This window comes from Crocodylus siamensis, chromosome 12, assembly GCF_052110815.1.
Source record: "Crocodylus siamensis isolate JL-2025a chromosome 12, ASM5211081v1, whole genome shotgun sequence".
Lineage (NCBI taxonomy): Eukaryota > Metazoa > Chordata > Crocodylia > Crocodylidae > Crocodylus > Crocodylus siamensis.
Window position 1 is genome coordinate 37,732,115 of NC_143406.1, and position 14,539 is coordinate 37,746,653.

The 14,539-nt window shown below is 42.9% G+C and overlaps 1 protein-coding gene across 1 annotated transcript in view; it reads left to right on the forward strand.

The window, feature by feature from the left end:
* The first annotated feature begins 5,546 nt into the window (after nt 1–5,546).
* Nucleotides 5,547–14,539, forward strand: part of LOC149854938 (putative short-chain dehydrogenase/reductase family 42E member 2) — a 31,703-nt gene continuing 22,710 nt past the window's right edge. The window contains exons 1-3 of the mRNA XM_090023734.1: nt 5,547–5,783; nt 7,885–7,980; nt 9,317–9,377. Of these exons, the coding sequence (XP_089879860.1) occupies nt 5,547–5,783; nt 7,885–7,980; nt 9,317–9,377 (394 nt within the window). The remainder of the gene's footprint in view (nt 5,784–7,884; nt 7,981–9,316; nt 9,378–14,539) is intronic.

Below are 14,539 nucleotides of genomic sequence, written 5' to 3' on the forward strand. Positions count from 1 at the left end.
CGTGGGCCCAGCCCAGCCACCTGGTCAAGCACAGGTGCAGAGCCACTCAGGGAGTTTTGATGAGCTGTTCTGGGGAAAGGGAGTGCTGACCTGGCCCACAACAGCTCACCAAAACTTCCTAAGTGGCTCTCCAGCCCAAATAATTGTCCACCCTTTCTGTATGCCCATGCATTACTTAAATCAATACAATAAATAATCTGCTTAAATTTTGGCTTCTTTTTAAGAGTTAGCAGGTCTTAAGCCTGCAAAAGTCAAGATGAAAATATGAATACACTTACTAGGACAGATATTCAAATTCAAAGATCTTAAAATAATTTTTAAACAGGATACTGTCACTGGGAGTTTTTCATTCATTCTTCATTGTACATTCACTACATGAAAAACTGTGTTGCAAATCCAGGTACCCAAGCAAGATTTCATTTGGTTTCTGTCTGTTAAATTGGATTACATTTACCAAAGTCTCATTCATTTGGTGGGGAGAGACACTCATTTGAGGATTCAAGTTCTTTCTTTTTCTTTTTAAAAATACTTTCAATAAGAGACATTTCTTAATATTGCATTATTCATTATTTTGTCTCATTCAAAATAGCTGCAGTGAGACAGCTTTGTAAGCACAGGATGATCTTGTACAATTTCGTTATTGAAATAAGATAAATAGTAAATGTATGCTAATGCTGCCTAGATACATCTCTAATGTTCTTACACCTGCTAATCTTATTACGCTGCCTGTAGAAAGGGCTGCTAGAAGGAAACTATTTGAGAGCCTTGTTACATGGCAGTTTTGGGAGGCTTCTGGAGCTCTTACCCCTGGATTGTCTGTGTATTAACACCATGATGTGGTTTTAAGCACTGGTTGCGCAGCTTAAAGTTACAGCACTCCAGGGCAGAATTAAAGCGTGGCCACTACTCACAGACGTGCCACCTCAATTGAAAGTATTACAGGATCTTTCACATGCATAAATGATGCGTGCCACCGGTGGCTGGGACAGTGCTGGCAGTGGTAAGAGCATGGCGGCAGCAAGCGGGGAGCTCCCACAAATGCTGTCAGCACTGTCGGCAGCAGTAGCAGGGGGGCGAGCGCCAACCAGCGCTTGGTGACCACCCGCAGATGCTGCTGGCAGCAGCGGCCAGCGGCGCTTGGTGACCACCCACAGATGCTGCCAGCGGTGTTAGCGGCACTTTTTTGTAGGGGGTGCACCACCACGCTGACAGGGTGCACCTGCACCTGCCTGCAGTCCCTATTCATCACCAATGCTCACCCCGCTGCCTGAAGAGCAGGTAAGAAGCCTATCCTGGCTGACCAGCCCTCTACCGGCAATTCACAGCTCCAGCTCCTAGTTTTGGGCCTGCTCACTAGGGCTCCAGTGGCAAGTCGGGGACAGTCAGAGAAGGCTCCTAGGCTAAGGGTGCAACTGCTCCAAATTCCAAGCTAGCACTAACACCAGTCAACATTTGTGCAGCTCACAGGTTAAGGTGAAACTAGACTCCGAATTGCCTTTGGGAAGGGAGTTGAACTGCCCACACTCTGAGCCGAGCCCTTTCCTGATTTCGAGCCCATCCTCTAGCCTCAGGTAAGCGCCTCCCTTTGGCTTGTGAAACAGTGGAGCAATATATAGGATCTGAATTTATCTGGGAAAATCACCATGCTTGTCTGGGGAAGTTGGCTATCCTTGTGCTAATAATCTTCCAGAAAGTTTTATCTCATTCACTTTGAAAGGAAGACTGGGGCAGTTGCTAACATCTGACAAAGGTAATACCTCTTTTTTGGCTGATGTTTGACCGTTACTGTGTGTAATAAGGTACTTCATAGTTTTTCTCAAGATTGTAATGGGATAGCTAAGGATTAGGGGTGTGTGAAGCGGTCCTATTCAATTCGAATTTGGCCTCAATCAGGGACAGTGATTCAATTCGTTGATTTGGATCACTGTCTCTGATTCAATTCAGCCAAATCCAAATCTGAAAATTCAAATTCAGACAGACACAGCTTTAAAAGTTTTTTCTACATACCTTGAGGTAGCAGGCGTGGCTCTTTATCACTGCAATGCAGGGGTGCATGGAGCATCCCACGGGGGGGGCCCTCCACATGCTCAGCAGTGAACCCAGAAGTGGACCGGAAGTATTTCCAGTCCACTTCCGGATCTGCTGAGGAGCGCGCCAGGAGGGGCCGCCATGTACCCCCAGCTTGGCAATTGGCCACAGAGGGACCCCGAGTGTCCCCCCCCAGTCACTGAGCTGGGGGGTTGGGGGGGGGGGTGCACACTCCCTGGCAGACCTGGAAGTGGACCAGAAGTGCTTCTGGTCCACTTCCAGGTCTCCTGCTGAGCGCACTGGGGAGACCCCCGCACTTCTGTGGGATACTTCATGCACCCCAGCATCATCCATTCACGAGCCCCTGATACCTAGACGTATGTAGAAAAAAACATTTAAAGACATCTCTGTGTCTGAATCTCTCCAAATGGATTCAGAGAGATTAAAGGGTCCTCTAATTCGATGTGGAATCGGATATTTGGCTACCAAATTGGACCAAAACTCCACCAAATCGAATCAGGGACCGAAGCTTCGCACAGCCCTACTAAGGATGCACCTACAGTAGTTGAACTTAATCATATGTAATCATCAGCATGCACAGGAGACTTGAATGAAACCTTGCAAAAAGCCTCTACAAACTGAAGGAAGTGGAAAGACTTATAAGTATACAATAGGTATTGGACTAAATCTTATCTGACTGGAACTCCGACACAGCATTGAAAATTCAACAAGAATACTCTCATGCTCTCTGAAACTGATGGATTCCCCTGTACTGGCAGTTTCGGTTTTCTTTCAAGATATTTTATGTAACATTCTCCAGGTAAAAAGATTTCTTTTCCTCAGGAGATTGCCCACTAGACTAGAAGACTAGAATGGGATGTAAGTGGCAGGTGTCAGTAATTACATTTTTCAAATATAGGAACCAACCTGTTGCACTCAGCTTTCAGTTTGTTCTTGTGGTTAACAAGTGGAAGAGAAAACATTTTACAGTTTTAAGCTATAAGGTGGTCTGTTTGAGACAGTAATAATCATGCTATTTCCTCTTCTTTAGGGAAGAAGAGGTGGTTTGTTCTATTCATTGCTAATGTAAATGTAATTACTATTTATCAATGTGAGTCACTTTAAAATTGTGTAGATATCAACAAATTTCTGTTATGATTTTCAAAGTATAAAAGAAACTTACAGGTCTCAGGTTTTCTGCTCTGTCAGCTTTATGCCACTGTAGTGCTGTTGAACTCAATTAAATGATTTTGGTGTTAAACTGGTGTAATAGAATGGGAAGTCTGGTATTCACTTGGTTGGGCCTGAAGTTTTAAAAAAGTAAGTAATACTGAACACAAAAGTTATAAAAATAAAACTAAGCAGTGGCAGTTTGTAACTGTTATGTTCTCTAAACTAGATTTTCTGCTGCTTTTTTGTGCCAGTGTGGACAAAATGGGCAGCTGCTAATCTCCCTGGGCTTAGGAGCGCTGAGCTGACACAGAGACACCATGTTATGGTCCTGTAACTACCCAGCTTGATTCTGCTGTAGGACAGTGGTGTAGGTGCTTGGGAGGAGGTGTGTCTGCAGCACAGTACAAAGCCAACCTTAGGGATAGGTGACATAGGTGGCCAACATCAGTCACATTGGGTGGCACCAAACATATACACATGCACAGCAGCACACAGCCCTGACAAATCAAGCGATGCTGCTGCAGGCAGAGGCAGGCAAGCAAGGGTTTGGGGCGCAGTCCAGCAGGGAGGCAGAGCTACAGGAACTCTCTCCAGTCTCTGCTCAGGAGGAACTGGTCTGGGAAGTCTGGGCCCCACTGGAGTGTGCCCCACACTCCTGCCCATGTGCCTCTGCCTGCAGCTGCACCACTGACTTATGCGGGGCGGGGGACAAAATACAAGTTCATTTAGGGTGCCATTTTCCCTAAGGCTGGCTCTGGCGTTACAGGATTCTGAACTGCTGCATACTCTTTTGGCTTGCTGTAATGAATGCTTGAACTAAGGTAAAGCAATATCCACTCTAAACCCTGAATATCAGTGATATTCTCTCCCAGGCTCAGGAGAGCAGAGGCCATATTTATATATATAAAAAAATCATGAAATGGTGTAATTCACCTCTCAACCCATTTGTACATTGATGTAAACTCAAGTGATGTCACTGTGCAAGCTAATGTCACACAGACTGAGAGTGGGGTACAGCAGGTTGGATTTGCATTCTGGTCAATGACAGCCTGTGCCCTAAATTGAATGGATTATTCTACAAAGACATATCCACTGTACCCCAAAAAATTAGCTGGCATAGCTGTGGTGGAACAAGTTATTCTGCAGTACCCATTCTAAAGTGGCTCTTCATATGGATGCTCATTTGGACTAAAAAACATTTTTATTCAAGAATAATTAGTGCACTTGCAAGAAGGACTGATTTTTCTGGAATTAAGTTGATTTTATTAAAGAACAGAGTGAACACGGCTGCTGACAAGGATGGTTTTGCATGAGAATGACTAGGAACTGGGTAGAGACCACAAATTCAGTTGCATAGGTATCTAAATAGGCATCAAATGGTAACAACTTTTGATGTTTACAGTTATGAGCAAGGACCCAGAAACTGGGAAAAGGTGATCCATACTAGCGGTTTGGAACATTTTCTATATATACCTTTCTATACCGGTTCTAAATCTTGGGCGCAGGACATCCCAAACCTGACTGCTGGTGAGCAGGAGGCTATAAATGAAGAGGGATCCTACTTACGCTATATTTCTTGTACTCTTCTTTTAAAGCGGGGGTGTCAAATTTACAGCCCACAGGCTGGTTCCAGCGCACAGAGCCATATTTTCTGGCCCATGACATTCCTAAAGGGGCCAGGAATTTGAGGTGGGGCAAGCAACAGTTATGTTAATCCCTATGTCATTGCCGCCACATCCAGATCTAGCCTGCAAGGAGCCCCATGGCCCTAATCTATGCTGGGGGACTGAGTGAGATTTACACCCCTGCTTTTGAAGTATCAGCTACTTGCCCTTGTCCAAGAAAAGATACTAGGCTAAGGTGGACCTTTGATCTGACCTAGTATTGCAGTTCTTATTCCTTGTTCTGATGTTATATAAACTCATACATTTTTCGTTCTTGGAGGCTATGCTAATATCTATATATAATATATCAACTTATACAAAGCTTGTAAATCTTTCCAGGATAGGAAGCACTAAAATAATTTACTTATAAACAATACATTGCAGATGACAGTGTTATGATTGCAGAATGTTGTTATTTCAGATAGAAATAAAACAAAAATTACATGCAAATTGTGATTAGAAAAAAGACTAAAATTTGGAATGAGCATTTATATTTGTTACTCATTGTACTTAGAAATCTTGAAATGAGTAATATGATTTATCTTTAGATGTTCTGAAGAAGTTATGATAAAGGAAAACAATGTTCTCATCAATGTATTTTTTAACCAAAAACTTAGCAAAGTGCTCACCATCTCAGAGTACTGTGGAAGTGTTTTGAAAATCATCTCTCATTTTGTAGACATGGTACAAAATAAGTGCAATGGAGTAATGCCCAACTGGAGACAACCATCTGACTACAGCCTGAATGGACATGTTGGAGCTCTGCTTAAAAGAAGCAAAAAGGCCATGGTGACAGGAGGTGGAGGCTACTTTGGATATAGTCTTGGGTGTGCTCTTGCCAAATCAGGGGTCACCGTCACTCTATTTGATGTACAGAAACCTAAATGGAAAATTCCTAATGGTGTCATGTTTTTCCAGGTATCATGAAGTTACGTTTTCTACAGCAGTGATGTTAAAATAAGTGTTACTTTTCTGTGTACTTTAGCAATTTTAATCTCTGAGTTCCATAAACAGAATAGCCACAAGCAATGTTAAGGACCCCTTCAGAAGATTTCAGCTGCCTTATATGTCACTTTCCAAAGACCTCAAATGGTATAAATTAAGTGGAGCTGACCTACTGGCAGAAAGGAGCAAGAGAGTGGTTTGAATAAAGAGCTGACAGTTGCAGCGTGTCTATGTCCTGACTCTGCAAATACGATGTGACTTTTGGGCCAGTCACTTCACCACTCTCTGTTTTGGTTTAACCATTTGTAAAATTAAAAGAGCTAATCTTACACAGGTAGATGGAACGTCAGGAATGGCAGCTTAAAGAAATGTACACCCAGGAAATGCCGTGACAGGTTCAAATTAAAAATGCCCACAGAGCAAGATAGTATTCTAGCAACTGTCTGGTGGAAGTTTGAATCAGATTTGACGTTTGTACCTCACCACCCACCACTTATTAACAATTTCACATTTTGATATTTGTCTGTACAGCTAGCCTGAAGCTCAGAACCATGTTAACTGAACAGGAAATTTCTAACTCATTGGGTACATCTACACATGCCCCTACAGCACTATTGCTACTGTACCATCCTTTAGGAAGTACTAAATGATGGCGTAGTAATAGCCATTACTGTGCTGTGCCAGCAGCACATGGTTATTTTAAGCTGTGCCTGCTATGTTGCTGTAGCAATATGCTATATCACAGGAGCACATTGCTACGGTGACATTGTTATAATGTCATGGTTTGTGCCAGCCGATGCTATATTGCTGTAGCACGTTGCTACCCACTGGGTGCATCTACATTTCATTAATGTGCCTTAGATACTGCACATTTAGGGAGTTTTTGGCATGCTCCAGAAGGTGGGGGGGCACTTTAATTAATGCAGCTCCAAGAGCCATGCTAATTAAAAGCACCCAGAGCATCATGTGTATCAGTGTCCCCATGCTGAAAAATGGTGGTGGGGTGCTTTGAACTCAAGCTCGTCAAATGTGCTTTAGTTTATAGTGCCCTGCCGCCATTTTTCAGTGCCGGGACTTTGATACACATGACGCTGGACTCTGCTCGAGTGCAGTAATTTCCATGCTCCAACAGACTCAGTTATTCAAGTCTGCTCCGATGCACTGGAAATCCAGGGTGTTGGAGCAGGCTCCCTGTGCATGTATAGAAGCCCCTAGTTTAGTATTTGCTTAATAAAGTACTAACTAAATGTGCAGTACTGAGAGTTACTTGCACAATACCGCCGGTGCATAGTTTAGTGATGCTTCGTGCTCATTAGCTTAGTAACACTATGCAGTAGGCTATTAGCATAGTTTTTGCCATGACACACTAGTGTGCAGTGTTATTAGGCTAATGATCAGTGTCTCGTGTAAATGCACCTACTGAAACATGTTTAAAATAAACCTGCAGGCGAACAGAAGGACATTTTATATGTGTTGTAATAAATTGTAAAATCTGGGATTTAATGAGTGAAATATTATGAATATGGGGTAGCTTACAGTTCTCATCTTTGAGTGACAGCATGACAAACCACTGAATTCTCCCTGCCATTCAAATCAAACAAGTTTTGCTAACATGCAGCTTGAAGAACAAGGTGTTAAAAATATGCAGTATCATTGCAACAAGCTATAACTATATATATTTGTTTTATCCTTAAAAAGTCTTTAAAATAGATTATGCCATTCAGTTTTGTAAAAGCTTATTTAATATTAGTAACCCAAGCAAGCATTGTGAGAAGGACAGAATTACTTTATGGAAGAAGCAAGCGTTTTGGTAATACATATTTGTGGACCGACTGTATAGTTGGTAGAGATGTTAGACAAGCTTTTGGGCACAAACGTCTCTACCAACTATACAGCTGGTTCTGTATAAGATATCACCAAAAAAACCCTTGCTCTTTGAATATTTCGTGGACCATCATCACCTACAACAACACTCTGACCCTACTACAGGAATATTTTAGATTTTCCTTAGTAACAGTAGTTGATAAAATATCTTAATGACACCTTTCAAATGAATTCTTTTCTTTTCTCACAGGGTGATGTGAGGGATTATGAAGCTGTGTTCAAGGCTTGTGAAGGAGTTGACTGTGTTTTTCATTCAGCTTCATTTGGAATGTCAGGACTGGAGCAAGTGAGTACAATTTTCATATTGTTTTTCTCCCTTAACCCTTGTAAGAGCAGCAGCATACTGTGCACATAGAAATGGGTGAAACAACAAAATTAATCCAAAAAACACATGCTTGTTCATTTTTTCAAGTAGTTGTGCAAGTCATAGTTTTTGTTTTTATGGAGTTTATTTTTAGTGAAAAACACATTTTGGATCTAAAAAAAAAATTTAAGTTTCTGATCAATGTGATTAGATTAAAATTGGGCAGAACTGGTTTGAAAGTTTCTTTTCTAAATGTTGAATATTCCAAGCAGAGAATAAGGAGCTATTTATTAAATAGTTCCAAATTGTTAACCTAATGCATAGACCAAGATAATAATCTTGGAGTATGTATAGACAGCCTGACTCCAGGATTTTGGAAAGGAAAAGATCTTCCTTTCTCTCCAGTCTTCAAGGCTAGGGACAGAAATTACACACAAACTGGTATAAGTGATCAGAAACCAATTCAGATCTGTAACACAACAGAAGTTCCATGCACATAAACCACTCTCAAAATGGCCAAAACTGGTTTAAGATAAACCTGGGTGGATATATTATCAGATTTAACTGATTTAGGTTAAATTGGTTTATTGAACTTCTGTCCCAGGTCTCTTCCAGATTCAATATAACTTACAGTCCCCCACCATCCCAAGATACTTTGCATCTTTTCTGCAAGCCCTTCCTCTCAGGGTGGGCAGGCTTGGCCCAAGCTGGCTGCTCCAGCCAACCAGAGGCATGCTCTAGAGCCCCCTGGCTTGTGGTCTGAGCCACGGCAGGCACATGGCTTCATTTCCAGAATCAGAAGTGAATGTCTGTTCACTTACTTATTGATTCAGTCTACACAGTTTAGACTAACCTGTGAAGATTGAATCAATTCAGCTTTGGGCTTTTTGACTGTGAGACTGGCCAGTGTAACCTAACTAAGATACATAGATAAGTGGTTGATCAAAGCTAAGGCTAATTTTTTGGTGGTAAAACAGGTACTTGGCCAGCCTCAGAATATGGGAAGGCATGTAGGTGGCATAAATCCATCCTCTTTCTCATGGTCTTGCCAAGCCTCACTTGAGCAAGGCAGAAAATTGAGATCTTGCAACCTATTTCCAGGAATATTTTCATTTTCACTTTATTTTTATGAATTTATTTGTGAACTGTTAGCACAATAACAAATAAAAGGGGAGTTTACAGAACATTGTTCTGTCTTTGAAAGACAGGGAACAGTGAACTAAATAACGAAGTGGACGTTTACTTTTGAGGATTAAAACAGTTATGTGGTGAATGTAAATTGTTAAATTTACAGATACTCTATAAACTCTGCTTTTAGCTTCAACGTAAAGAAAAGATTGAATCCACAAATGTTGGTGGCACAAAAGTAATCGTGGATGGTATGTATAGAGATTTTCTTTCTTTGGACCAAATCCAAACCCAGTTTAATCAATAGAAAGATTTCTGTTTACTTCAATAAACTTTGGATCAAACCTTTAGCGTAGGAGACAAAAAGCAATGCTTTCACCCTTATTCGCAGAGTAAGGAATTAATCTATGTAAACAAGAGTGGCAGGATGAGGCTCTAATTTAAAACACTTGTAGTATACTGAAAACATTTTTTATTATATTTTATGTTGAAAATGAACCTTCTGCATAGGCCTTGTAGTCTGGACAATTGGGATGAAATAATGGATAACACTAAGTGCGTTTATACATGTGCTCTGGGGGGTGCTTTAATTAGAGTAGCTCTTGGTGCCTATACACAGGCAGGGAGGCTGCTCTGATGTGCTGTAATTTCCATGCTCCAGTGCTCTTGGAGCCACTCTAGTTAAAGAGCCGAGAGCATCTCGTATATCAGCATCCCTGTACTTAAAAATGGTGGATGGGGTGCTTTGACTAAAGCTTGTCAAACGAGCTTTAGATATATTCCCCCCACCACCACCACCATTTTTAGGTGGTGGGCCACTTAATGGGTGTTGGTGACCTGTCAACAGCCGCACCTCTCTCCCTCTTCTTTTTCCCATCCCTCCCTCCCAGGGCAGTGACCAACAGGGAAGCCTGAACCTGCCCGCAGCTTTAACTTACCCCACCCCCACCATACCCCTGTGGCTGGAGTCCACCTGCCCATAGCTTTAGCACCCCCCCCACCCCCCATTTGGGCAGTTGTGGATTGAGCCAGCAGCTGCCGGGTCCCGACAGGGGGGAAGAGGGAGCAAGTATGCTACAGCTGTGGGCAGGATCATGCTTCTGCTTTTGCGCTGGTGTCAGCCCCAGCCCAGAGAGAGAGAGGGAGCACCTGGCACGCCAGAAGCAGTGCCAGCTGCCCAATACCACGCAGCTGCTGGATCCAGAGCTGCTGCCTGCCCACAGGCCAGATCCATTTACTTGGCAGATGCCCGCCTGTGGGCTGGATCCATTCGCTTGGTGGGTGCCCTCCCATGGGCCGGATCCAATCAGTTGGCAAGCCGGATCTGGCCCACAGGCCATATTTTGCCCACCTCTGGGCTAAACCATCAGCTTCCACGTCCTCGGATGGCAACGAGTTCCATACTTTAATTACACGTTGCATGAAAAATCTTCCTTTTGTTAGTTTTAAACTCACTACCTACTAGTTTCATTTTGTGACCCCTTGTCCTTGTATTGCGAGAAACAGTGAATAATAAATGGGTATTTACTTTCCCTCCCTTTGCCATTTATCATGTTCCCCCTCGAGCATCTCTTTTGTAAACTGAGCAGGCCTAGCCTCTTTAGTCGTGCCTCATATGGAAGCTTTTCATACTGCTAACCATTAAGAGTCTACTCAATTCACAGTTTCGTGAATTTTGTGGAAACTGCAGAATCTGGGATTGTCCATGAAATAAATTAAAAAACTAAAATAAAATGCTGGCTCCCCAGTGGGAGCCAGCGGTTCTCGCTGCTGCTGTGGCCCAGGCTTGCAGCCGCCAGGGAGAGGGACAGGAGCTGCTTGGTGGAGCAGCACAAAGGGTGACAGACAAGATGGTAGCCATCCCCTTGTCTCCCCACTCCTGGGGCCTCTCTGTCACTCAGCGCTGAGGGGCAGAGCTGCCAGAGCACATGTGGGAAATATCCTCAGAATTTGCTATTTATGCTGTGACCAACCCACAAAAATTGTTTCGTTTCTCCACGAAGTTAAACATTAAGTAGACGCCTACTAATCATCCTTGTTGCCCTTCTCTGGTTCTTCTCTGTCCTTCTTGAGGGGTGGGGACAAAAACTGGGCACAGTATTCAAGATGTGGACAGACCATGGATTTATAAAGAGCCATGATGCCTCTTTCCATTTTGTTTACAATTTCTTTCTTAATAGTTTGTTTGCTTTTTGATGGCTGCTGAGCACTGAGCTGATGTCTTTAGCCAACTGTCCACAGTGACTCCCAGACCTCTTCGCTGTGTGGTAGCAGCTAATGTAGAGTCCTTCATAGTGTAGTTATAGTTTGGGTTATGCTTGTGCAAGTGAATCACTTATCTCCATTGAATTTAATCTGCCATTTAGTTGCCTGTTTTCTCAACCATGCCAGAGACTTCTGTAGTTCCTCACAGTCCACCTTGGTCTTTACCACTTTGAATGATTTTGTTATTGGCAAATTTGGCCACCTCACCGCTCACCCCCTTTTCCAGATCATTTATGAATACTTTAAACAGAACTGGTCCCAACACAAATCCCTGGGAGATCTTGCTGTCCCATCCTAAACACTGACAATTTACACTCCGTCTTTGCTTTCTATTTTTAAGTCAATTTTGACCCACAAATGGGCATTCCCTGTAATCCCATGACTATCACACTTATTTAAGAGCCTCTGGTGGGGTCCTTGTCAAATACTTTTTGGAAGTCCAAATATATTACGTCAACTGGATCATCCTGGTCCATCTGCTGGTGACACCTGCAAAGAACTAATGGTGACACTTTCAAAGAACTAATAATAATGATCTTATTTCCCTTCCTCCCAGAAATGCTGTGAGAGATAAGTATATTATATATTAGTATAATTTATTGTGCAGTCAATGCCAAGTGGAAGGTAGCATGTATGTACAAAGAGTTATTGCACAGTAAGCTATTATTTAGTATTTTAATAAACATGTTATTAAACTACATTGTTATATTGTTTTACTAAAATACTAGATCTCTCCTTTCTGTTCCCTGCAAAATTCACACCCAACAAAACTTGATTTTTTTTTTCAGTATATTTTGGCTTTTAACAATGCTCTCCAGAAAATGACAATAGATTTCTCTCTGGTACTGTTGGTTCCAGATACAGCATTTCAAAGTATTGTTTGTATCAAGAGCTGAATTCTTTTATTATGCTTCTATCCTCTTGATGCTGGCAGTCAGCTCAGACAGAAATGACAATTTTCACCCGATCTGGCCACAGAAAGTCGTTTATAGCTGTGGCCAAACACAAGTGCATGGCTGCAGACAACTTCAGAAAATGGCCGATCAGATGAAAATCTGACCCCTCGTGCAGGCCAGATGAAAACATTTCAAAACAGAGCATCTTCTGTAACTTCTGTTTGCGCTGCCTGCCAGCCTCTTGCTGTTTTCAGAAGGGGAGGGGGGAAAGGGAGCAGAGGGAGTTCAGTCCGGGAGTTTTTCAGGCCCTGCTGGAGGGTGGGGTGGGTGTATTGGAGCCTCCTCAAGGTGGGGGTGGGGAGGCTCCAGTTCACCCACTGCACCCTCCGCATTGGCCAGGGAACCCCTGGAAAGAGCTCCCTCCACTCCATTTTCCCCCTCCCATTCTGAAAACTTTGCAGCCTTACAGAGAGCAAGGGCCATTTCTAGGGGAAATCAGCTGCAGGCTGCAGCCAGCAGGTAGATTCCCGTCCCCCCCGGAACCAGCCCCCTGTTTGTCCCAGGGGCTCATTGTAACTCAGAACACTTCCTGCAAAGCGTTCTCAGTTACAGCAGGAAGCTGCAGTTCTGTCTACACTCCTTCACTATGCGCTGGTTTTTGTGTCACCTGTATGAATCCCAGGCTCTGCTGCTGATTGTCTCTACAAGAAGCATAAAAAATACAAATAAAGAGATAGGAAGATCACTGTGTACCAAGCTCCCGTGCCAAATATTTCCTGCCTTAATCCCTAATAGGATCAACCTCAGAAACTGGAAAAAAACTTGTTGGGTCATATATTCATGGATTTCAAAACGAACAGAAGTCTGAGAGAGTTGCATACACCTCCGGCTCCCTGCTTGCTGTGGTTTATCAAGATACACCTTGCCAAAAGCCAGAATTTTCCCTCATATATTTGCAGTGTAGTAACTATTTTCACAGTCCCTATCATGATAGCTGCCTTCCTTCTTACTGTTGCAGTAAGGCTATACATGCAGTAAGTAAGACTATGTAGTAAGACCATGCATGAAACTTACTGTTTAAGTAGGATAGACTATGTATGCATAATAGGTAGCCAAGCAATGTTACTCTTATTAACACAGTTGTTCTATGATTTGGGCTCTTCCTTCCCTGTACACTGTGGGTGCATCTATCTGTGCCCCTGATTGTGCATTTGGTACTGCGCAGTGATTTAGTAAATCACTTCTCGGCCTCTTGAAGGCTCAGATCGAGCGAAAACATTTACTCTTCAATTTGTTTTACCAGGTACTAAGTGGCTGGGCAGTATGCACTACAGCTGCACAGTCCCGACAGCACATAGTTACTTTTAGGCACTATGGTGACATAGCATTGGCATCATGGTTTGTGCCTGCTGATGCTATATCACTGTAGCGATGAGCTAAGTCACTGTGTGTACGTGTGCCTGCATGATATTTGCTACTCCTACACCAAAAATTGTGTGTGGGAATGTGAGGCCTAGATAGAATATTAGCATCTAAAAGTGGAAAGTCAGTTTGGATTTAGAAGATATAAGATTTGAATAACATTTGGCTTAGGTTTTTTTTCTGTTTTTATTCCTCTCTTATATTTTAGCCAAATTCTCACCTCACAACTGCTTGGAAGAGGAAGGTTAGATTCATTCTGTTTTGTCTTTCTCAGCATCTGACAAAGTAGGCTGTTGCCTATGAAAGCTCATGCCTCTCAAAACCACCCAGTCTCTAAGGTACCAACCTGATCTACCTTTTGTATGCTCTCTGTTGTAAAACTAGAGAAGAGATAGAAAGATGCCTCTAACATCTGGCCTTCATAACATTTTGGAAGATGATATAGGAAGGAATTCTTTGCCTTTGAGACAGTTAAAAAGGCAGCTTTGCCTACCATCACAATTAAGTCCTTATGAGATGGAACTGGAAATAGCTTTATGGGGCACATCCCTACAAGTGCACATGTGTGGTTTGCAGTGTCTCATACCCATTTGTGGTGCTACAAACTGCACACACCACCTGTGTACACATTTATCATACTGCTAATTAGCAGCACAGCAGGGGGGTTTTGACACAGAGAGATCCAGGTGTAAAAAAAAACAAGCCAAAACAAATTGATGCGGTATACATGGCTGCAGCATGTGCTGTCTGAAACCAGAGCCTGGCTGGCCAGAGCCATGTTCCAGCTGCCAGCCAGGCTCTGTGCACCACAGGACCCCAGGTAAGGCTGC